Below are 22,273 nucleotides of genomic sequence, written 5' to 3'. Positions count from 1 at the left end.
GTGTAATTTAGATACATTATACCACTGCAAATCTCTTTCTCCTGGACTGGCAATTTTCAGGCCCACAAATTTGCTTTTTTAAAGCTTGCTGCCAAATACAGGGTATAAACTCTACCTTCAGGTCTGAACAACTGTTAATAAATCGTAGGCTGCCATCTAATGGACAAAATTAACAACTGGCTTTCAGTTAATAGAGTAGTCGTGCAATCAAACAACACAAAATTAAATCACAAATTTATTTACTGCATGCATTCATAGTATTACAGCATATTTTTGACAAAAGGCCTTGAAAATGTAATGATAAAATGGGCTAAAAAGAAAAAGTAGTGATATTAAAGTATGCAACGAGTTTTAGTGTAATGGCATTTTCTCTTAACAAATAGTCCTAAAATTAGAAATGTATTTTTGTGTGTTTTCATGCTTAACAATCATTTCTGGGCTCCAATAGCTAAAGTTAATATATTATTGATAATACAACAACAACAACAACAACAACAAAAATATCAACTATAAAAACAATTTGATAAAACACATCAGATAAAAAGGAGCAGTGGTAGTAACAAAATGAAGCTATACAGTTACATGTAATGCAGTTCTACCATAGTATTTGAAACCAGTCTGGTGCACTGGATAGAGCAAAAGCAGTTCATATATATATATACAGTGCAAAAAGTGCTACAGTGGTTTCATTATGCTAGCTGGTGCATTATAAATAAGCTAAAATGATACACTATACTCACTTATTATAATTATACTAAAAACATTATACAGTGTCTTCGTATTATGATAACTCACATACACTTTTGTCTGATGGCTGTTTTCCTATATTCTTATAATATTGATTTTACATTTAAGATTCTTTTGTTCTGAATACAGATGTGTATGGAATATGGGTTTAAAAACTAATTTTGACAAAAGCAACAAAATGGTGGTGGTGAGAGTAAGTGAGGAATGTTTTTAAAACAGGAAATGATAACAGAAAGGAAAACATCATACATTTCAGTTATATCAAAAGAGTTATCACTGCATAGTTGTAATTGTATAGGCACAGGAAAAATATTCAAAACATCCAGAGAAATACATGAAAGAGTCCAGTGTATCATATCCAATTTGATTTCTGCAGTATGCGTAAATAAATGCAATTACACTGAGTTGCCTCTGAGCTGAGATGTTTCATTTTAGAGAAATGATTGGGCGTGCACCTGAAATGATAAATGCCACCTGTTGCCTTACCAGCACTCTGTCCAGTTAGCAAAATACAGTGTAAGCTATTCCAGTGTTTCTTGAAATAATGTCAGTGTTGGACTTGTTGCTTTTCCATTATCAGATGCTAAGAGCAGTCATTATTTCTACATCTTAATTTCCAGTGATTTTTTTTAAAAAACACATCCAGTTTTATCACATGTTGTCCAGTGAATCTGCTGAAATGGACACCTTCATTTAAGGAATGGTCACAAGGATTTCTTTTTTAGTTGAACACATTTGTATAAACATTTTATGTAAGAATTTGATGTTTCATTCAACGTCACAATTGAGACAGAAATACTGCACAGTATTTTCCTCTCTGTACAGTGTTTAGTCAGACGCTGCATGAGGAGACAGTGGACAGTCTAGTCGACTGCAGCAGTCTCAAACACAAAGCTCCACTGTAGAGACCCAGGATTTGCCAGTGTACACTACTGAGGTATATTTTCGATGTGAGTTACAACCATTCACTGAGGCCTTCAGCAGAAACCAATGATCCTCTCTCCAGTGTATAAAACTATTGAAAAGTGTTTTTGTTTTCAGTTGGCACTGGTTTCAGTGTACATACAGATTCATAGTTTTGCAAAACAAAACAAAAATTGTGTGCAGTCATCTACAATATCTTAGCCTGGACTTGATTTAGAAATGTGAATTCTGCTAAGTAATTATGGCTTATATTAAGTATGGAAGACATAGTAATCAGTAATAAAGTGAGCTATAAACTCATGGGTGTTACTTTCTCAATAGCAGTTAACAGTGATACAACACAGCTGTCAATTACAACGATCTAAAACATTTTCAGTGACAGAAATAAAAAAAAAGAGAAACTTAAACAGTGTTTCAAACTCCAGTGATCACAGCAAAAAGAGATGTCTTAATGCATATACATATGGAGGGGATTACAGAGGGAACAGTGGTATATAGTTTGTTCTGTATTAAATCTCTTTAAAAATATTGTACAAGTATGAGACAAAACCCCTTCCCATCACAACAGCGTATAAATGGAAGCTCAACAGGAGAAATGTGTTGTATTTAAAGGCACTCGGGACACATCGTCTTCATCCTCACACGCAGCTGCTTTTAATGAGGAAATGGTAGTCGGAGTACGATGAGGTTTCTCCTTCAGTGGCACAACTCACTTCACTCTGTCAATGAAACGCATGTGGAGATAACAATCATTAATCAGCTCCACCCAGTGACTCAATACTCTAACTAAGTGCTGCAATAACTGGATCAAAGAACACAGGGGAACCACAGCACATTTCAGAGGCCAAGTTTACTCACAGACAGGGAGACACGAAAGTGATAGGTGATGTCCTGGAAAGGAAGCACAGGCACTGACCACAGGTGACGAGTCCCCTTAGAGAAGAACAGGGAGCATATAATGAGTAATTTACACCTAAGAAATAGGTTTTGATAAATAATAGTGCTAGTTTCATGTATCTGTAACGCCACAAAATGACAAATAGAGGAATATGTTTTAATTATATGCAGGGTGATTAAAGAGATGATAAAATACCTTTGTTGATGTACTCTGGCCACCATAGAGCTCTGCCTCTGTGTGGTTGGGGCATAAACGTCCCTTGCTGACTCCACATTGTTGTACCCACACGCTGATGGTGGACCTGCAATGAAGTGTTAACGCTTTATTAATCTCTTAAAGTGGAACTACATCATTTTGTGAGGGAAATAGAGATATTGTTGTAGATATTGTTTTTGCAGTAGTTGTTGGTGAATAGATTCTTAGTGGAATTTCGTTGTAAACACTGCTTAAACCCAAATAAAATCATAAAATTACGATGTAAAACTTTATTCTTCATATACAGTATGTTGAAATGTATGCCTCCCTTTGAATAAATTGCACATTTTTGCAAGCTTGGCTGACCTGTGCATGACTAAAAGACTCTAGGTTAAGAAAGCTTTGCAATTAATTGGAATTTATTAATTGGAAGTGTATCGGTTAATAGGGATTTCCACCAGTAGAATAAAGTGTGAGTGTTGCATGTGTAAAGATTTATGACAGTATGATGTGTATGATGTGTGTATACTCACGTCATGTACAAAGTGATTTGTGAGATGGAGGAATTTCTTTTTCCATGAAGTGATACTGTGTAGCTAGAAACAAGATAGAGGAAATTAATGTCAACATACAGGAACCTGAATTCACACTGTAATTGTTTTTTTAAAAAAAGGGTTTAAGACATGCTGTTCAACATCAGTAAATATATATTTACCTGCAGCTCTTGGGTGTCACACAACTTTGTGCTGTGATCTCTTGGTTTGTCTCCACAATATGGAGACTAGTCAGAGAGGGAGCTGACCTTCCTCCTGCCAAAGTGAAGGAAAGCTGCGTTATGAGCAGCTGTAGCTGTAGCATTCCTTTGTACAGTATGTAGACAAGCTTTGTTTGCTGTCGTCAAACAAATGGCTTTACTGTGTTTGCATACTGCCTATTATGTGTGAAGAAAGTGCTGTGTCTGGCCCGTGTTTGTGGATTTACCCTTTGTATGTAAGCTGCGTTGTCTACGTGGCACAGGTTGACCCCCTGGCAGACGGTTGGGAGATCCCACTCCGTCCAGGTCTGTGGGTGGTGGCCTTTTGGACTTGGCCAAGTACAAAGGTGCTGAGGTATGACTCAGTCGGTTTCTATTGTGACCATCCTTGTCCATCTGTCTGGACTTGGCCTTCTTACTAATAGTGCCTTGTGTGGGAACCAGGCTGCCTAAATCTGGAGAAGAAGAATAATTAACCTGCAGTGAAGACAAATAAATAACACAGGTAAACACATCTCATATTTGCTGACTCACCTGTTGTGGATTGGTTGTTACTCAACGTCAAAACTGTAGTTGATTGGTTGTTTACGGCTGTGGTTGAACAGCAAGCTGCAGGATTAGTGAGAGAATGAGAGAGAGGGATCAGATCTAAGTAATATATGTATAGTCACTTATATATTGATTTGTATCTTCAAAACCACCAAACAGAGACGTTTGATCCTACAGGGCATTTAGATGAAATCTCCACTCACCAGGTGCAGGGGTGGTGGACAGTGGAGTATATGAACTCTTGCGTGAAGATCCCAGTGCAGCTCTGGACCTGCACACATAGCACAGTAGGTCAAGAGCACGTGTAAGTTAAAATCTAACGAATTTTAGGGTGTTTAGGTATGTGACTCATGACCTCAATCTCCTTTCAGACAGGACAAAAGAAACACCCAACTAAGCAATCAAAGATAAGACTGAAAGAGCAGATCAGAAAATGGAACAGGTTGCAAGAAAGGCAGATGTTGAAAGCGTACCATGGGCAGACAGTTGGACAGAAAGTTACAGTGGCAGTGAAGATTGGCATCCAAGAGATGTAGAGAACACAGGAAGGAACACAGCTACAGAGAGCAGGGACAGACGTTATTACTCTGGGAGATATTAAGGAGAAGTGGAAAATTGATTTCATAAAGCTCAAGTGTTTGATTTCATTACCCATCTTTCTCTGTGACGTCTCCTCTGTGGTGAAGAGTCAGCACATAAAGGACAGACATGGAAATGACACTGTGGGGAGACAAAGAAAGATCCAATAAATTATCATAATGTCATTATTGTGCACAGAAACCTGTTTTTTTTCCCACCACTCTCCATTCAAACATGTTCTTTTTCAGTCTAACCTGAAGGCCATGACAACGACCAGTGCCAGGATGGTCCCCTGCATGAATTTCTGACTGATGCAGCCTTGATCTGGAGGCGAGTTCTGTCATTAAATATATATATATATATATATTAAAAGCTGTACATCCTGCTGTTAACCATCTTATTACACTTTTTTAAACCACAGAGTATCACCACAGACCTTGCTCCCAGGCTTGACCGTCTTCTTCTTGAGCGGGCCGCTTCCTGTCCTGCTAAAATAGCTCCCTGATTGGCTACATGGACAATAATAACAAAAGTAACACATTACTTCTCTTTCCACTCTCGATCAACATGTAACACCCACTTTGAAGCGTAAATCTGTAGCAATAAGTCATTGCTCTCACCTGACAGTGCCTCCACTCACAGTGCTCTTCATGCTGTCGAGACGGCGTAGCTTGGCCAGTTTGCGACTCCAGCGCTCCAGTTCATCTATGCGGGTCTCCAGGTTGTCCGTCAGCTTGCACAGCTCCTTCACCGCTCCCACGTTCTCCATGAAGATACGTTCCTTTCAAATTAGAGGGAGAGCCATTAGTGTACTTGGAAGTAATGTCTGTATGCATGTGTGTGTGTGTGTGTGTGTTCATTACCTTGTTGACGACTAACAGGTTGGGAATAGTTTCTCCATTGGCACACACCACATCACCTCCCTCCTTCACTGCTTCAGGCAGGATTTGCTGAACCTCTTGAGCGATCACTCCTGCAGCAGGACATAAAAAGCGTTGGAGTGAAAAAAAAAGCAGCAAAAGCATGACAGCATGCTGTGATACAGGACATTCTCGTATAATGATGCACATAGAGCAAAACACAGATCAAATATTAAGACATTAAGATGAGAACATGATATACAGTGTACAAAGAAATGAGATGATGGAACTGAACATTTAAATTTTAACACAGGTTATTCATGAGGTTGTTACCAGTCTCTGCAGTGTTCTCTATGCCCACGGTGGCAGCAAACTCAGGCTTGTACTGATAATGGACCAGCCTCATCTGAGAAATCCGTTTCAAATTGTCTGTGGTGTCGACCTACACACAGGCAGAATGACAATGACACCCATGCATGATGGTAATGGAAACACAGTGTTCGTGTTGCAGATGAAAGTGCTTGGATCGAGTATAATGAAAGGACAAAAACTAGTTAAACTGCACAGTCAGGGAACTGTGCTGGGGCATGAGAGTTTGAATGACATGATTCACAATGACAAGCACATGAGGCACACAATGACGCACTGACAGTTCGGAAACACGCACACGCACAAACACACACCCATATACATACACACTGAGTGTCATCCTGACCTCCTGGACATTTTCTTTGGCCCTGATGTCAGACGGATGCACTAGGGAGCCCATGACCTTCAGGTTGCCATGGACAACCAGGGCCTCGTCCGGCCGGTCGGTGTTGATACCAACTCTCCCGTGGTGGTAGACTGAGTCCGGTAGTTGGCCGCGCTGCCAAAGCACCTCGTTGTCACTTTCAAACTGGCCTGGGTTGGATGCCTGTAACGGAGAGACAAAGAAGGAGGTGCACAGAGAAACTGTGGTTCAGATATTTCTAAAAATATGCTAAAAAAAAAAAAGATCAAAATAATTGCAAGATTTTTGAAGGAATAGTTTGACATTTTGGGAAATTATGCTTATTTGCTTTCTTGGTGAGAGTTACATCAGAAGATTGACTGATTTTTATTGTGAGTTTTAGAGCTGTTGGTAGCATTTTTTGTTGATTTTTTTCAGAGACAGGCTGACTGTTTCCACTTGTTTCTAGTCTTTATACTGTGACTGACCATACAGATATGAGGAAAGAAAGCACATCCCAAAATGTGGAACTGCTCCTTTAACAAAAACCTAAGATGTAAAAGATTGATTTTACATTATAGCTTATAGCTTAGTCATTGTTTAAATTCACATTCACATTGTTTAAATAAGCAAAACAGTTTAGTTAATTGTTGTCTCCTGTGAGCACATTTAGCCAAAAGCAAGAAAATGAGTGTGTAGCTTTCAAATAGCTCTTCTGATACTTATTAATTTCATGCAGTCAATCGTATATTGTCATTCCATGCTATACACATTCTGCAGTAAGTACAACACTATTATTGTCCAGTGAAAAACATGTTTCTCCAAATTTGGTTTGAGTTTTTAAATTTTAGAAAAATTTAAGGAAAATGGCAAATCTTCTTTTATGTGTTCAAAACATTCTCCTAATATGATAATCTTAAGATAAAATAATATAAATAATAAGATACATGGTTTTTACAGGACAGAAACAGTATGCTCTGTTTCATAGTTTGAACTGTCCTCAACTATGTATTTTTAAGTGTAAGTGTTGTGGGGGTCACAGCCACGCCGAAGGAAAGAAAAGAGGAAACAGAGAAGGTGTTGAGATCTACACAGTGAGTCTGAAGCACAGAAAGGTATAACAGTAGACCAAGAGAAAGGTGTCACATTCACAAGGGATATGATTGTTGTAGGAGGCAGACAGACATGGCCAGACGTTACCCTGACGATGATCCTCTCAGACACGTGGGCAGCCACAGTGTAGCTCTGACTGTGGGACTGAGCATGCAGCGCCACCACCAGCATGAAATACCTGCGAGAGGATAAAGACATCAGGAGAAAATGTGACCTCTAGAGCTTTTACTGGACCACAGTGAATCACATGTTGGTGACGATGACTTGGTGGCATGTGCGTCACCTCTGGTCAGGGTTTGGTTTGCCCTTCTTCCTCATGTTATTTGCTGTGGTCTCGCTGAAGTGGAGCCGCCCCACTGTGACTTTTGTGACTTGCTCTGGGGGCAAGGTGACGCTGAAACAAAATCACAGAGTCACACAAAACATTATCCTTCTACAACTGTATACTGTCTGTGTGTCATATTAGCTTCAGATAAACTTCTCATTACATTACTGCACAAAACAAACGCTGTGGATTCTGTCCTCCAGTACTTACACATCTTTCGATGGCTGGTATAAGGAAGAATGACTACAGCAAGTGAAGACTGTTTCAAAGTTCATAAGGAAGTGTTCAGACTCACAGTACTGGCTTGAAGGGTCTCTTGCTGCGGTCAGACTGTGACTGCTCCACACTGATGGACTGGTTCATGGCCTCCACCTAGTGATGAAGATAGAAATAAAATTAAACACACAGCAGAGCTTGTAATCATCTGTCACATCCATGTTATGTTCACCATTTTGTTTTCACTCACTTTTACTCCGTTGAGTTTGAGATAGAAGCAGTCAATGGGCTGCAGGCCTTCACTTGTCTTAATGTACTTGGGGTCACCCAGCATGCCGATGTATACTGTGACCTGGAAGTGGTTCTTCTTCTGGCAAACAAAAGCATCATCGGCCAAGGAGAAGTTGAAGCCCTTGTCAGCATCGACACGGTAGGTTGGCATGGGACTAAAAACAGGGAGAGAGATTATGACATATGAATAATGTGTACAGGAAACATGGTGGAATTGAATAATGTGGAGTTTTGCCATTTTTTCAACAGGGGGAGACTCTTTACTGTGTTAGGTCCAAGATACACATGTGGATAGAACACATTTAATATACGTGATCTGATAAAGAAACAAACATTTTCTTCTGTTATGTGGGAAAGTAGTGTGAACAGGGTAATCCATTGATTATTCTTTGGTATTGCTAACTTTGTAATCAATTACATTATAGTTAAATTACCTTTGTATCATTGTTTGGGACATGATATGTTTTGGTGACATGACTTTATTACCCAGAGGACTAAGATCCTAAAATCGACTAAAATCGAATTTAAAACACAAAGAAGAGAAGAAAACCCTCTTTTCCTTTTATGTAGGTGTGGTGTGCTCAGAGTTGTGATGGGCGACCAGGTGGTTTTGATAACATATCTGGAAGGTCTTGTGAGTTCATTCTAACCTTCCTCCCTATCTATACTTCTTTCTATTCTGGCACTGCAAAAGCACAAGTAGGTGCGCACTAATTTATCCCTTTTCCCCCTCCTCACGTTGTCTTTCTAAACTGAAACCCTGCGCCCGTTCACTCCCCCGCACAGCTCACCTCTGAGGAATTCGTAAGACCTCTGCAAACCCTGCTATTCCCTTTGCCACTCCCTCTGTATACTTTGCTGAATTATTCCATTTGACCAATTACAGCTGCTTTCATTTTGATTATATGCAGAGCACTTTTGTCTCTTTTTGTTCCAAAATAAAGACCTCAAGATGTACAGATATGCCAAAATAAATTTCACCCACAGCTCTTTGCAGTTTGCGTCATATAGTGGTGTCCACTTGTTCTGCTGGTGAGGTTGCCACTTAATGCACTGATAGTTTGGGTCCAAGTAGGTGTTGTCTGCATCCTGCATTAAACCTGGGACAAAGAGTTTGAAATAGCAGCAATTAAAACAAGACCAAAGAATGTTAAGAACGTCCACAACTGTTCTGCAAAAGTCTTTATCTGTGCGGTAGTTAAAGGGTAGGTGAGAGCAGGTGAGCGTTAGGTAGAGAGGGTGAGCAAGAGAAGAAAGATGCCTGCCTACCTGGTTCTTGTTTGATGATACCTGTGAGGATTTGGGAATTGAGGGTGCTGTTGGGTGAGTCAGAGTGCTTCCTCTTCTTTGCCTGGTGAACAGGGATGCCGCTGTGTGAGGAAGTGGAAACACAGTCAGAAGTTGCACACATTACAGCACCTTTCCCATCATTCCTTCTGTTCCACCCAACACCACCCCTCCCTCCTGTATAAAATCATGACTCACTCTTGGCCCTGAGGATGCTGCAGCAGCTGATGGAGCATCTGCGTCTGCTGCATGTCTCCACTTCCGCTGGTTGCCGGACCGATGGGATACTGCGATATCATGGGCTCGGGCTTCAGGTACATGTCCCGGTGCATGCTGCCATAGTGTCCATGCGGTGGGAGGGGTGGCGTTGGAGTCATGTGACACATGTTCTCTGGTGTCATGGTCCTGATCATGTGAGGATCTAACAGACAAAACAGGGTTGTAGCATAATATTTACATGATTATACATTTTTAAATACATTTCTCAAACAGAATGCAGCTTTTCCTCCTCAGGACTGATCTGTCTGTTTTTACATTTCATCTCGCCAGTTTACTCTACTTTCCAACCTTGGCTAAAGGTTCTTTCCATTGTTTCCAGACTGGAGGGATGCCCATCAGATAACACTACTCCACACCTTTTTCCTAATGGGCAAGACCAACACAGGTGTGTGAGTGGCAAGACATACATAATGACTTTGAATATTGTTAACTTGTATGTTGAAACAAGCCAAATATACATTGGTTCACTCTTTGTGGACGCATTTGAAATGACACTTAAGAAAACAAATTCAATTAACATTATACATCTTCTAGATGCATGTAAATGGCATGTAGATTAATAAATGACAGACATGAACTGCCATTAATGACCTCATATATTGATTTGTTTGCACATTAACTTGATTTTCTCCTCACCTGTACACTCTGGTCAAACACAATGAAGTGATGAGTAACAGACATTGACTTGAGCAGACAAGTTGCTGTGATCCACATACACATTGCATACTTCACTTCCTCTCACTCAGTGCCAGAGTGCAGTCTACAGATTGAGGTATCATTTTGTTTCACATACACTCTCTCACTTACTCTTTCTCTAGCATTTCTACATAAAATGTCTGTTACTTACCATTCACCTGCTGTGGAGAGTATGGCTCTGAGCTGGAGTCTGGGGGGGACTCAGGTAGTGTCCTAAAAAAAACACAAAACAGTAGATGCTATATTCACAAATACAATAACATAAGACTGACTAAAGAAAGTGATAGAAATTGTTCAAATAGTACCATGCTTCAAGTTGGTAAGCCCTCCCTTGTGTATTCCTCTTATTTTCTAAACTGCCATCATATTTCAGGGAGAAACTCTCCTCTGGGATCAGAGTTAGTGGACACGTTCTTTACACAAGCTTGTGTGCGTCAGGATTTTTTTTTTGCAGGATGTAATTTGACTCTCCCTCCGTCTGTTATCAGTCTCCCTCCCCCTCTTGACCAGCTAATGCTTTATTTGTACAAATGTAGCTTAATCAAGTATTGATTGCATAATGGACCTGCAGTAGGGTGTGTGTCTGGTTTCTTTGCACACTTAAATAATACTGCGTCATCTGCTGCAACTTCTGCCTGACTTCATGTTGCCAGCTGCATCTCGAACATTTCTCCAACATTCCTAAGTATCAACTCATGTTATATTTTCTCCTCTTTGTAGCCGCCATCCATCTCCCTCTGTGGTATTGTGCTCACCCTGGAGCGTAGTGGCCCCTGTGCTCAGGCTTGACGTGAGCCTGCTGCTGCTGCTGCTGGTGGTGGTGTTGTTGTTGGTGTTGCTGCTGCTGCTGTTGCTGCTGCTGCTGCTGCTGCTGTCCAAGGCAGGGGTAGCTGTGTCGGAGGCCCAGGGATGGACCTGGGGGGTAGGCGTTCTGACAGTTATGGGGCCCAGGTGGAGGGGCTCCTTGGCGTAGTGGAATAGGGGGGCTCACACCACACACCAACCCCCCAGAGGAGGACACTCCTGCCTGGGGAGATGAGTAATTTGGTCCTGGGGTGCTGTGGACCTCTGAGAAACAGCTGGTAGAAAGAAGAGGAATAAGAAAAAAAGAGGAGGGTTAGCCTTATCAGAAAAACAAATTCCTTTGTAACGACATGATCTGATTCAGTCGGTGCATGTTGTTTTGACGTTGCTGGGTTGGTGTGGAGTCCCCACTGACATGTCAGTGCTATCGTCCTCCTTGCTGATGTACTCTTCCAGGATACTGGTGTCGATGTTGGCTGGCTCCAGCGAACTGGTAATATCATGACCTGTGGTGAAGGGAGGGTCGGGAACACAGAGGAGGAGATGGAGAGCATCTGGGAATTAGCAAACTTTCAGCAACTACACACACTCTCTAGTTTCAATGAAGGCTTATGTTGTTATAATTTCCCATAGGACTCATCTAATAACATATTATGAACTGAATTTGTGAATCATTCATAGCTTTTCCTGTGTATTCCAAGTAACTTGATTCCGTTATGTTTACTATATATCAGCTCTGACTGGTTTATAGAGAATTAAAAGATTAGAGTTTCAGGAGTGACCAACAGTCTAATTATGTTAGTAGTCAACAGATCACATCATGATGATTCAGTGCTTTGAACTGGTTACACATATAGACTGGAATAACTCCAGCTGACAGGTACTATTTTGTACCTCAGCTGCCTTTTCACCTTTGAAAAAACAGTAAATGTGCAGTAAAGTAACTACATAATAAATACAAGATTGTGTTGTCCCTGTTTCCTTTGTCCACTGCAATTTATGTCTATCACAAAGTGAAGTTGAATCTATAAGGTTGCTTCTTCTCATTGTGGCATTGTTTTAAATATTTTCCATGATGAAACAGCATATACACATATGAAATAGTAATTTTACAATTTCCTAATCACCCTCTTACTTCACCGCAGGGTCATTTTCACCCTTTGAGAGCCAAAGCCTAACAAATCCCAAACACATGACCCCACTTAATCTTTAAAACACCAACTTGTAGAACAAGCACTTGCTTATTATTTAGCAAAGAGTAAATCACTTTATATAAACAGGTCATTTCTATTACACACAGATGATTCAACTCAAATGTTACATGAGAGAAAGTGATACATTTTCTTTAAAGCTGTCAACTAGTCGTCCCCAGAAACAGAGTGAGTGTGAGAGAGGAGAGGGGGAATGGGACGGAGGGTGTGAAGCAGAGGGTAAGGACCTGGTATAAAGTGGGTGGGCAGGCAATCCCCATTCTTTCTTCTCTCTCTCTCAGACACACACACACACACACACACACACACACACACACACACACACACACACACACACACACACACACACACACTTTTATAGATTAAGCAGCTACTCAGTTGGGAATGCAAGGAATTTTTGTGTTAGCATTAGAAAAAAAATCCCTCTCTTTTGTCTTTGTTTTCCCATAACACTTCACTTTTCATCACAAACCCAAAAGAGATGTAATTCATTACTATTATTGTCGAAGTTCCTCTCCCAACCAACTCCACACATTGCTACCATTCACCACAAATGATTTAATGAACTATATCATCTTGTGAGTAACATGCTTTGACTCAGCAGCAAACACATAAACATCTTACAACTAGTCAATAAACCCACAAAACAAACCACTTGTCTCTAACTGATCAGATTCAGAACAACCCAAATTGTTATGTTTGATATTATAAACCCTCACATTACCATATTATTTGAGAGAACCAGCATGTTTACACTGACTGGCTTACTTCTCTGGAGAGAGACAGATGGTTAATGTCTCTTAATACGTGCCAATGTGAGGAGAGAAAAGCAGGATGGTTCCCCTTAAATAAGATCCAGATGTGCACCCCACCCAAAAAGGCAGTAAATTTAAGCTGGCAGGCCTGATAACGAAAAACGGAGAGATGGAAGGAGAGGGGAGGGTAGATGGATGGAGGGTGAGGAGAACGAGGGCAAGAAAGACAGAGCACAAGTTTGATGTCCAAGGATGGAAAGACAGAGAAAAGAACGTAAAAGGAAAACTGAAGAGAAAACATGAAACAGGGCTGTAGTGAGGAACGTCTTTGTGTCTGAGAGAAGTCTCAGGACGAGCACAGTCGAGTTCAAGTCAAGAGCGGCAGGAGTTCAAACCTGCAATCAAAAATCGAGACCCAGTCGTGCCCCTTTTTTTAAACATGTTCACTCAGGACTATCAGTGGGATAAAAAAATATGTAAACTGTAGACATACATGTAAATTTACTTGGAAGCTAATTCTGGTAAACAGCTTCAAATTCTCCAGTCTGCGATCAGGCTGAGCCCTTTAAGGAAAAGTTGTGATTTGGGTTTATATAGATATATTGTCTTGACTTGACTTAAGTATACCACTGGACATAGCAGGCATTCAACACAATTTAAATGACTAATTTGGTGTGAAAGTATGATTGCTTCATGGTGTGCCTGAGTCCTGCCGTTCAGCTTTCACATCACAATGCTGTACTCAAGTGTGCATGCATATCTTACACACAAAGTAGGTTGCAGCATGCACCCAGTTGGTTTGCAATCCACCAATCAACACAAAGAAGAAGAGTACACTACACTACAAGTTCTAATAGCAGTCTGTTTCCATGTTTGGTACACTTGTTTTCACACCTAATACAAACCCAAATTCACATGAACCATACTCGAGACTGCCTTTTCAAGAGTATGGTACACAGTGTTCACATTAATCAAACAAACTGGACTTTGGGGTCAAGTGTAGTCGACCCCAGATGCTCTTCATGTTACACCTTTACATATTAACTAGCCTTTATGTAGCCTCCATTCATCTGTCTACCTGCCCATGCCCCGGTCATCTGGGCATTAAATTAAAAATTAAGTTATATTTCCAAACTCTAGGTTTAACTGGATTTGGCCCAGACCAAAGTTCAAGTCAACAAGACCCCAACATTTAAACTGTCTCAAGACTGGACTCAGGACTTGACAGCTCTGGTCTGCTTGCATTTCATCAAGTTTGCAGTTGATGAACATCGTTAATGATGAAAGACATTTTTGTTGCCTCTTTTCTGGACCTTTCACCACATTTGTTACAGTCAACAAACTCCAGCACTGCCATGTCACATTCGTAACGATTAAAGTAAAGTTACAATTCAGGCTGTTACCAAATGCTATTCCTGTGTGGATAAAGAAGAATAGAAACATAAATTAACTAACTGTAACCACTAAATTACTGAATCAGTTTAAGTTTAACTTGCTGTGAACTGGATGTATAAATTTCCCTGTCCTCTATGTTTCTCTCTGTCCAGCTGTGTTCAACAACAAACAGTGAAATGATTGTCAGTGTAACTTCGATACAGACTGGCCTTTTGAGAGATTAGGGGCTGAGGGGGGAGTGTGTGTGTTTGTGTGTGCGTGTGAGTGAGTAAGCATTCGCGTGCATGTGTGTATGTGTGTGTGTGTGTGTGTAGGCCTACTTGTTTGTTTGTGTGTGTGTGAATGTATGTGTGTGTGTGTGTTATGCCACCATTTCAATGCCTGAGTTGTCAGCGCAGTAATAATCTAAAATGAACACAAACAGAGGGCTGAGTGTGTGAGTGCCCATTAAATGTGGTTTGACTTATATCATGCAGTAAATGCACAGCTTTTCCTTTTCTCTACATCTTTTTAAAAATAACAGAATATACTGTAACTGTCTTCTTTTACAGTTTCCATAAGATATTATTAATGCCACTGACAGGCTAGAAAACTATGTTCCTGGACTTAAACAAACATTTTTGGGACTTCTTAACTTCAACTTTTAAGATTTTTGCCTCCAAATGAGATTTGTATTCACTCACATGTGTGTGTTAATAATTAAACACTTTCTACTAAGGAGGAACAAAGTCCATCTGATTATCAAACAGTTAGACCAGAATGAACTTGGCCACACATCCACAACACATATACACACATACTGTACCAACAGTGGATACATTTTCTGAGATATGTAAATTACATATTTAACAAATAATTTAAAGAAAGGTTTGAAACAGAAAATAAAACTAGTCTTTGTAGAATTATGCACTTTTAACCAGATTTTAACCAGCTTCTCTATTCATCTGTTTTCCCCAGTAGCACTTTTGACCAGATCCAGACACAAAACTCGACTAAAAACAACCTGATGGACCTTACTAATGTCAATATAACCAATGTGCTACAGCAAACAAAGGTGGTCTAGAAATTGCTGGACAACCTAGAAACACAAGAATTGCATCTGCAGTGAACATTTTGACACAGATATACAAACAGACACAAATGGTAAATTGAGACAGGAAATGTGTCAACTCTACAGAGGGAAAGTGTTAGAGTGATCTGACACAGCCTGCGAGTTAAAGACCTTCTCCATTTGTTTACAAGACAGGGTTACTGGCACAAGAGTGAAGAGCATTGCTATGACACTATGGACTAATAAATCACATCTAAAGAGAAGCAGAGCGGACAGAGCGGCAGAGTACCTGCGCGTAGCCAAAGCATGTTGATGTCCTTGAGATGAAAGCACCTGAAACAGAAGATGAGAAGAACAATTCCTCTCTATTTTTCACATGTTTCCCTACTCGGGCTGAAAGTCTCTCTTCTGCAGACTTGAGAGTCGCAGATCAGGGTAACAAGTGTGTGAGTGTGTGTGTGTGTCTGCGCATGCATGCCTACGTGCAAAAGCATATTGTGTATGTGTGCGAGCGTGTGTGTGTGTGAAACAGGCTTGGAGAGTGTTATAATGAGGATTATTCCCCAGTCATGAGAAAGGGCTGTACCAGGCTACCACACACAGCCCTTGTCGCACACAAGTACTGGTCGCACCGGTAGACCTGGCTCAGGAGATTACAGGAGTGACAAGGCTGGGACCGGGACATGGAGCAAGGCTAAAAAAAAAAAAAAACCTCAAACACTGAAAATGTGAGGTCGAGTGTGAGGACCTGAGCTAGACAGAGTTGTAGAGCGTAGTAGGAGAAAGACAAGGCAAGAAGATGAAAACAGTGAGGAAGAAGAGAGGAATAGAAATGAGAAGATGTAGAGAATCTATGTTGAGAAAAAGAGTAAGCGTATGTAAACCAGATGAGTACAAACTGTATTTTTAACCACTGAGTTTCTGTTATTATACCTGGGCTTGGGATGTATAAAGATACTTGTGACAAGGACTGTTACATACATATATACATGGGATAACACCAGCCTCTTTGTACACGAATGTGAACTCAGAAAAGTGATCAATCCTACAGGGTCCAGTTGGCTGAGGATTACTCAGTTGGCAGTCAGCACTGATGGGAGTGAGGCACAACAATGAAAAACTACAACCCACTTGTAAAGGCTGTAAGCCTGGCTGCTCAGAAACAATACATAACGCAATTCGCAAGCCGTTTCGATTTGATAACACCGTAAATCAGAGGAGCCATCCATGATTCACATCTTCTGGGGGAGTATAGTGGGACTTAATAGGAATTTTGATATAGTATGGGTGATGATTTGTTCATCTTTCCAGGGCAAATATGGAGTAAGAATGTGATTAATCCACCTTCAGACTCAGATGGTTAAGAGGTGAATACACTCAGAGTTTTATTTCTGGCAGATACGGTTTAATAACAGTATCTTCCACCTACACATTTTCATTTCAAAATGAAGGGTTTTTAGCCACATTAGTCTTAGTCTGTGAGTCACCCACAACTTTTGTCCAGGCTCAGATATCTCAACAATTGATTAATGGGTTGTCATGAAATTTTGTACAGACATTCATGGTTCACAGAGGATGAATCGACTTTCCCTCTAGCGCCACCATGAGGTCAAAGTTTTCATCCATCAAATGAAATTTCTCAGTGTCTACTTGTTCAAATATTCAGTTTCCAGACAATGAATTCTAATCCCCTGATGTTTTCTCTGGCACCAACATGAGGGTTCACATTTGTGGTTTCAAGTCAGATTCACTCATGACATTCACATTAGACACAGCTGTACTTTGTTATGTGCTAAGTTTGCTAATGTTAGCATGCTAACATGCTAAATTAAAGTGGTGAACACAGTACCTGCTACCTGTGTTCCTTTGTAATAAGGTTGTTTTTCGCTGCAGCTGAAACAATCAATTAGTAGCTCAACAGGAAACTAATCTACAACTTTTTAAAAATAACATTAGCCTAGCTGGTTTTCTTGTGACTGCAAACTGGGTATCTTTGTATTTTGGACTGTTGGTCACACGAAACAAGACATTTTATGGTCTCACCTGGCCATTTTCACACTTTTCTTATGCTTAAAACAATGAATTGAGAGAATAATTTAGTTTATAGCAGATTAGTTGATAATGAAAATAACTGTTAGTTTGAGCCCTGATTCTGATGTTGGCATTAAGCTCAAAGTTTAACCTCACAGAGCCACTAGCGTAGCTGGAGACTCTTAGACTCAAGACCAAAATGTCTGTTTCCACATTTATTTTAGTGGCAAAAGCTGTTTGACTGAGTGATATCTTTTCTCAGTAATCTCCAAAATAATGTACAAGAATGTTTCAGTTCCAGTACAACTTGTCTTGAGGATGTGCTGAAAGTGTAATACCAGCAGTGTGAGTTAAGGTTAAATCAAGTGTTTAGTGGATGGGGTATTACAGCAATTATCCTTTGTATGTGCACACATGGCCCTGTGAGCATGAGACAACTGTTTGTTGTTGAAGTGAGTCAGAGAGGAGAAGGTCAAGTTTTGAGGGGGTTGGTGGTTTAGCTGGGTTTCTCTCAACAGGCCGGTCTCTTTCCACCCTGAGTCTGCACTATCTCACCTCCTCACCCTGTCTGCTCACTGTCACTCTAATGGAGTCAGAGAGAGAGGGAGAGCCTGGAGAAGGCCAAATACCCGAGGAGAAACACCAGTCTCACCTCATTGTGTTTTAACAGCCAACCGTGGCTATGCCAGGAATGTACGCTGTGCATTAGAGTGAATGTATACATATTTCACTAATCCTATTAAAACACAGTTTACCACTGCCAAAATCCATTATAGTGCTGTCTAAGTGTGTGTTTCTGTGTGTGTGTCTCTTTCAGGTAAAGGGTAAGATAAATAAATGGATGCTTATTGACTGCTACTTTTCTCACCAATTTAAATCCAAGGTTGATTGCCTGAAGGCCTGAATCAGTGGTCTGATATGTATATAGCTAACAGTTTCATATCGTTAGGGTTACTTAAGAAGAAAAACAAAAAATTGAAAAATAAGCATCCAAGGCGGCACCTAATTCTCATGGACAAGCTGACATTTTAGTCCAAGCAAGAGTGTCCAAGCCAATGTAAGAACATCTCTCCAACTCCCAAAGCAAGAATGTAAACACATTAAATTCCTGTCAGAATGGCAAGGAACCTCTGACAGTCATGAATGGCTGTGTATATTTAAGTCAACACTCTGTGTACACTATAATAAAGTGTAAAGTGTCTCTAGAGATAACTCATTATACATAAACAACAGTATGTGCTTTCATGTGCGCTTGATGTCTGGTGGAACACTTGACATCAGGTTTCATTTTTAAAAAAAAAAACAAAAAAAAAACAACAACCTCCAATTGGTAAGATGTGAAATCTGTGTCAAGCTGCACAGGAAATGGTGAAAACTCCTTTAACAAATGTGACAAAATGTGATTGCCTTGTCTGTGATAAGTGACATCTAAAATGAGCAGAAAGTTAGATTCAGATTGATTAACTGAACTCAGTTCAGTCCAGATCCAGAAGTCTGTAAGTCAACATACAGAACTCAGAGGTACTAAAATGGTTGATAAATTAGGAATGTAAAACTGAAAAACAAACAAAACAAACAAACAAACAAAAAAAACTCTTTTTGTACATGTGGAAAGAAGTGCACCAACTAAAATGTCAATTATTTAAAGCAACAATATAAAATATTGTATCTGTTTTCAGCTGTTTCTTGAGGCAGATGAACATAAATTACTGCTTTTCTGAAATCAGTTTGTTTCTATTTCTGGTTGTTTGGTTTATGATGATCAACACATCATCTCTCACACACATTGTGCCACAGTACCCTTGCAAAACACACCATTTATCTTGACTTAAATTCCTACACCCTTCCAACCCTCAACCCCACCCTCCTCCACCTCGTTTTTTTTTTTTTTTTTTTTGTCTTAGGATTCCCTGTTTAACTCGATCTGTTACCCATCACCAGCACTTTTGCTCCCCGCACCCGTTCACCCTCCTGCCTTCTCGAGTTTTTAGTTTTCAATATCAACAGTCAAGAGAAAACTTTAAGTAGTGACAGACTGCACACTAATGTTTGGGCAACTTTGGGTAACCTAAAAGCAGCAAGTCCTAGTATAAATATATGTTATGGTAGTGATGTTAACCACCTGACAACAGTTTAAATCAAGCTTTTTGACACTGAGGCTAAACTGTTCAATACATCAGGTAAAACTGGATTTCACGTAAGTTTTTTTTTTTCTCATTAAAACAAATTATTCACATGTCAGGGTGGTTGTGAAAGCAACAAAAAATCTGCGTAAAATTTTCTAAACAATGACATAATACTGACCCGTAATAACATAATAATCAGAAACTCTTACCTTCAAAAAATCTCTGTAAAGCTTCTGTTTCATCTACCACGTCCATCCTAGCGGGTCCCACATAAAAAATCCATTAAAGTATCCCCTTGTCCGAACGAAATCAATTCGGATCGGGGAAACTTTCACATATACATCACGGAATCCAGATTAAAATCGTAGTGATTTTTCTTGGTTTAGTTTACATAAATCCACCGCCTGCGAAGAACCTCTTTCTCCTGCTCAGCAACTTGGCGCTGGATTGACGTCCCTTATGGCCAAACGCCTCCAATGACGCTAAGGTTCAGGCTATAACTTTAAAACTATAGTCTTAGGGTTTTTTAAATTATTATTAAAGTGCCGACAGAAACCCATAAAAGAACAACGTTATAACATTTCCCTTCAGACGCACCTTCATTTCAGCGCCTACGAGCTTCGTAATAAACTTTGGTTTCCCTTCTCAAAAAGTATCATCAGCCTGTGGCGAAAATGTATTTTTTAAAAATCGACGGAAAAAGATGAAGTAAGAAAAACGTGTGCGTTTAAAGTTACTTAAACTTGGCTCCCGCGGCTCTCAAGTTGATTCTGTTCCTCCTCTGCCTCTCCCTCTCAGACAGGATGTGAGCAGCAGAGAGTCGGAGGAGAGGAGCTGAGGCAGGTGAGGGATGTGCGCGAGGCGCTGCAAATGTCCCCGGACAAAAAAAACAAAACAAAACAAAAAACATGAACGTCTCTGTGTTTGTAGATTTTAATAATCGTGTTCTAATCAAACAGCCTTCACCTCCTATGAAGAGTTGCAACGATGAATATTGTTATAATCATTTTAGCATTACAGTTATTTCTCAAGCAAATAGTAGTTTCCTGTTATTCGTTTTCATTCACAATATTTAATAAAATATGTTTGGGCCTTGCACTGATTGTTGCTTAGATAAATCAAATTATTTGAAGACATCACTTTGGGCTCCTTGGGAAGCTGTGATGGAGGTTTTTCATGAGTTTTTCTAAATATTATTGATAAAACGAATAATCGAGATGATAACTGGTGGATTATTGGCAATTAACATGATCGTTAGTTGCACAAATTTAATCAGGAGAATGTATTGTCATGCTCTAAAACAAAAGCTGCCTTTTTTGAAATACTCAAATAAACTTTATTTTTCCATCCTGGAAGAGGGATCCCATCTCTGTTGCCTTTCCTGATGTTTCTCCTCATTTTTTCCCTTAAAAGTTTTTCTGAAGTTTTGAGGGTCTGAGGTTATTGGGTGTTGAAGTGACCCGTTTGACTTGTGATTTTGGGGTTATAATAAAATTGACTTGACTTAAGTGTAACTTTATGAAAACACTTTACTGTAATTGTAACAGCATACAGTGTGCCAAGAAGAGAGGATGCATTGTTAACAGTTCAACAGTTGACACATAACAGTACATTATGCATGATCCTTAGAATAAATATTTTCTCTCTCCCTGAGCTACTAAAAATATTTGTGAAACCTTGAACTACAGTAAAATTTGTGATTTTAAAAAAACTTGTGTGGGGCCCTTTGAATTCCTCCAGCTTAAACAACCGTACAGCAACAGGAGTGTTTTGTGTCAGGGCTTCCCAAGGGGAGGATTTGAGGGAATGATCCATTTCTCTCAACCTTATCAGCTGCATCCCACCCCCCCTTATAACAATGCCACTGTGTGCAGCCCCCACAGCCTGGACGCCCACCCCCTCAGCCTCCCCCCCTCGCCCACATGTGAGATGCTGTTGTGTTGTCTTGTTCCCCCACAGCTGGAGCATCTCCCTCTCCACCCCACCCCACCCTCCACCCCTCAGCTTTTCCTCCATTCAACCCAAACAACGCCTCTGTTCTTTCAGCCACACTATGCAGATTGTTTCAGAGGACAAGCAAGAAAGAGAAACAGATAGAGGCTGCAGGGGACAATGAAACAGCTGGCTATGTTAAAGCAGTTCATTTTGGTATTCTGTATTTCTTATCTCATATAGCTCTGTAACTGCATGTGCGCGGGTGTGTGTGTGTGTGCGTGCGTGTGTAACATACTTGTACTTAATCTTGCATGTTCTGTGAATTTAAACCGTGTTTACACACTATAAGGCTCACATCGTATGTAGGGACAAAAAGCAGATCTCTATAAATTATTATTATTACGTTTTAGGATTAAGGTTAGGGTCAGGTGTAGATTAAGGTTTGTGAAGTTTTGGGGATGAATGAAAGTCAAGCTACGTGCTCCACAGCAAAGAAAATAATCAATGTTGAAGTCATTATGAAGCACTAATATGTGACAA

At 40.1% G+C, this 22,273-nt stretch overlaps 1 protein-coding gene across 9 annotated transcripts; it reads right to left on the bottom strand.

The window, feature by feature from the left end:
- Positions 1-222: 222 nt before the first annotated feature.
- myrf (myelin regulatory factor) lies at positions 223-20,661 on the bottom strand. 9 transcript variants are annotated; one of them, XM_018681822.2, is made up of 28 exons: positions 20,008-20,661; positions 11,645-11,735; positions 11,181-11,504; positions 10,577-10,638; positions 10,018-10,092; positions 9,649-9,871; positions 9,454-9,533; positions 9,149-9,263; positions 8,123-8,318; positions 7,952-8,028; positions 7,615-7,725; positions 7,404-7,509; positions 6,222-6,422; positions 5,840-5,948; positions 5,510-5,619; positions 5,267-5,427; positions 5,083-5,155; positions 4,901-4,983; positions 4,719-4,787; positions 4,541-4,624; positions 4,271-4,338; positions 4,053-4,127; positions 3,746-3,973; positions 3,480-3,573; positions 3,298-3,360; positions 2,765-2,870; positions 2,530-2,604; positions 223-2,390 (listed from the first exon to the last, which is right to left on the bottom strand). In XM_018681822.2, exons 1-28 carry the CDS (start codon positions 20,051-20,053, stop codon positions 2,310-2,312), a joined length of 3,186 nt encoding a protein of 1,061 aa, XP_018537338.1. In that variant the 5' UTR covers positions 20,054-20,661; the 3' UTR covers positions 223-2,309. The 9 variants fall into 9 exon arrangements, with proteins under 9 accessions (XP_018537338.1, XP_018537321.1, XP_018537329.1 ...); XM_018681805.2 differs by having other exon boundaries at positions 9,433-9,533; positions 20,008-20,660; XM_018681813.2 differs by having other exon boundaries at positions 7,419-7,509; positions 9,433-9,533; positions 20,008-20,658.
- Between the last annotated feature and the right edge of the window lie 1,612 nt (positions 20,662-22,273).

The sequence above is a fragment of the Lates calcarifer genome, linkage group LG10 (genome assembly GCF_001640805.2).
Source record: "Lates calcarifer isolate ASB-BC8 linkage group LG10, TLL_Latcal_v3, whole genome shotgun sequence".
In the NCBI taxonomy this organism is placed as follows: Eukaryota; Metazoa; Chordata; class Actinopteri; family Centropomidae; genus Lates; species Lates calcarifer.
This window is presented reverse-complemented; position numbering and strand designations above follow the sequence as displayed.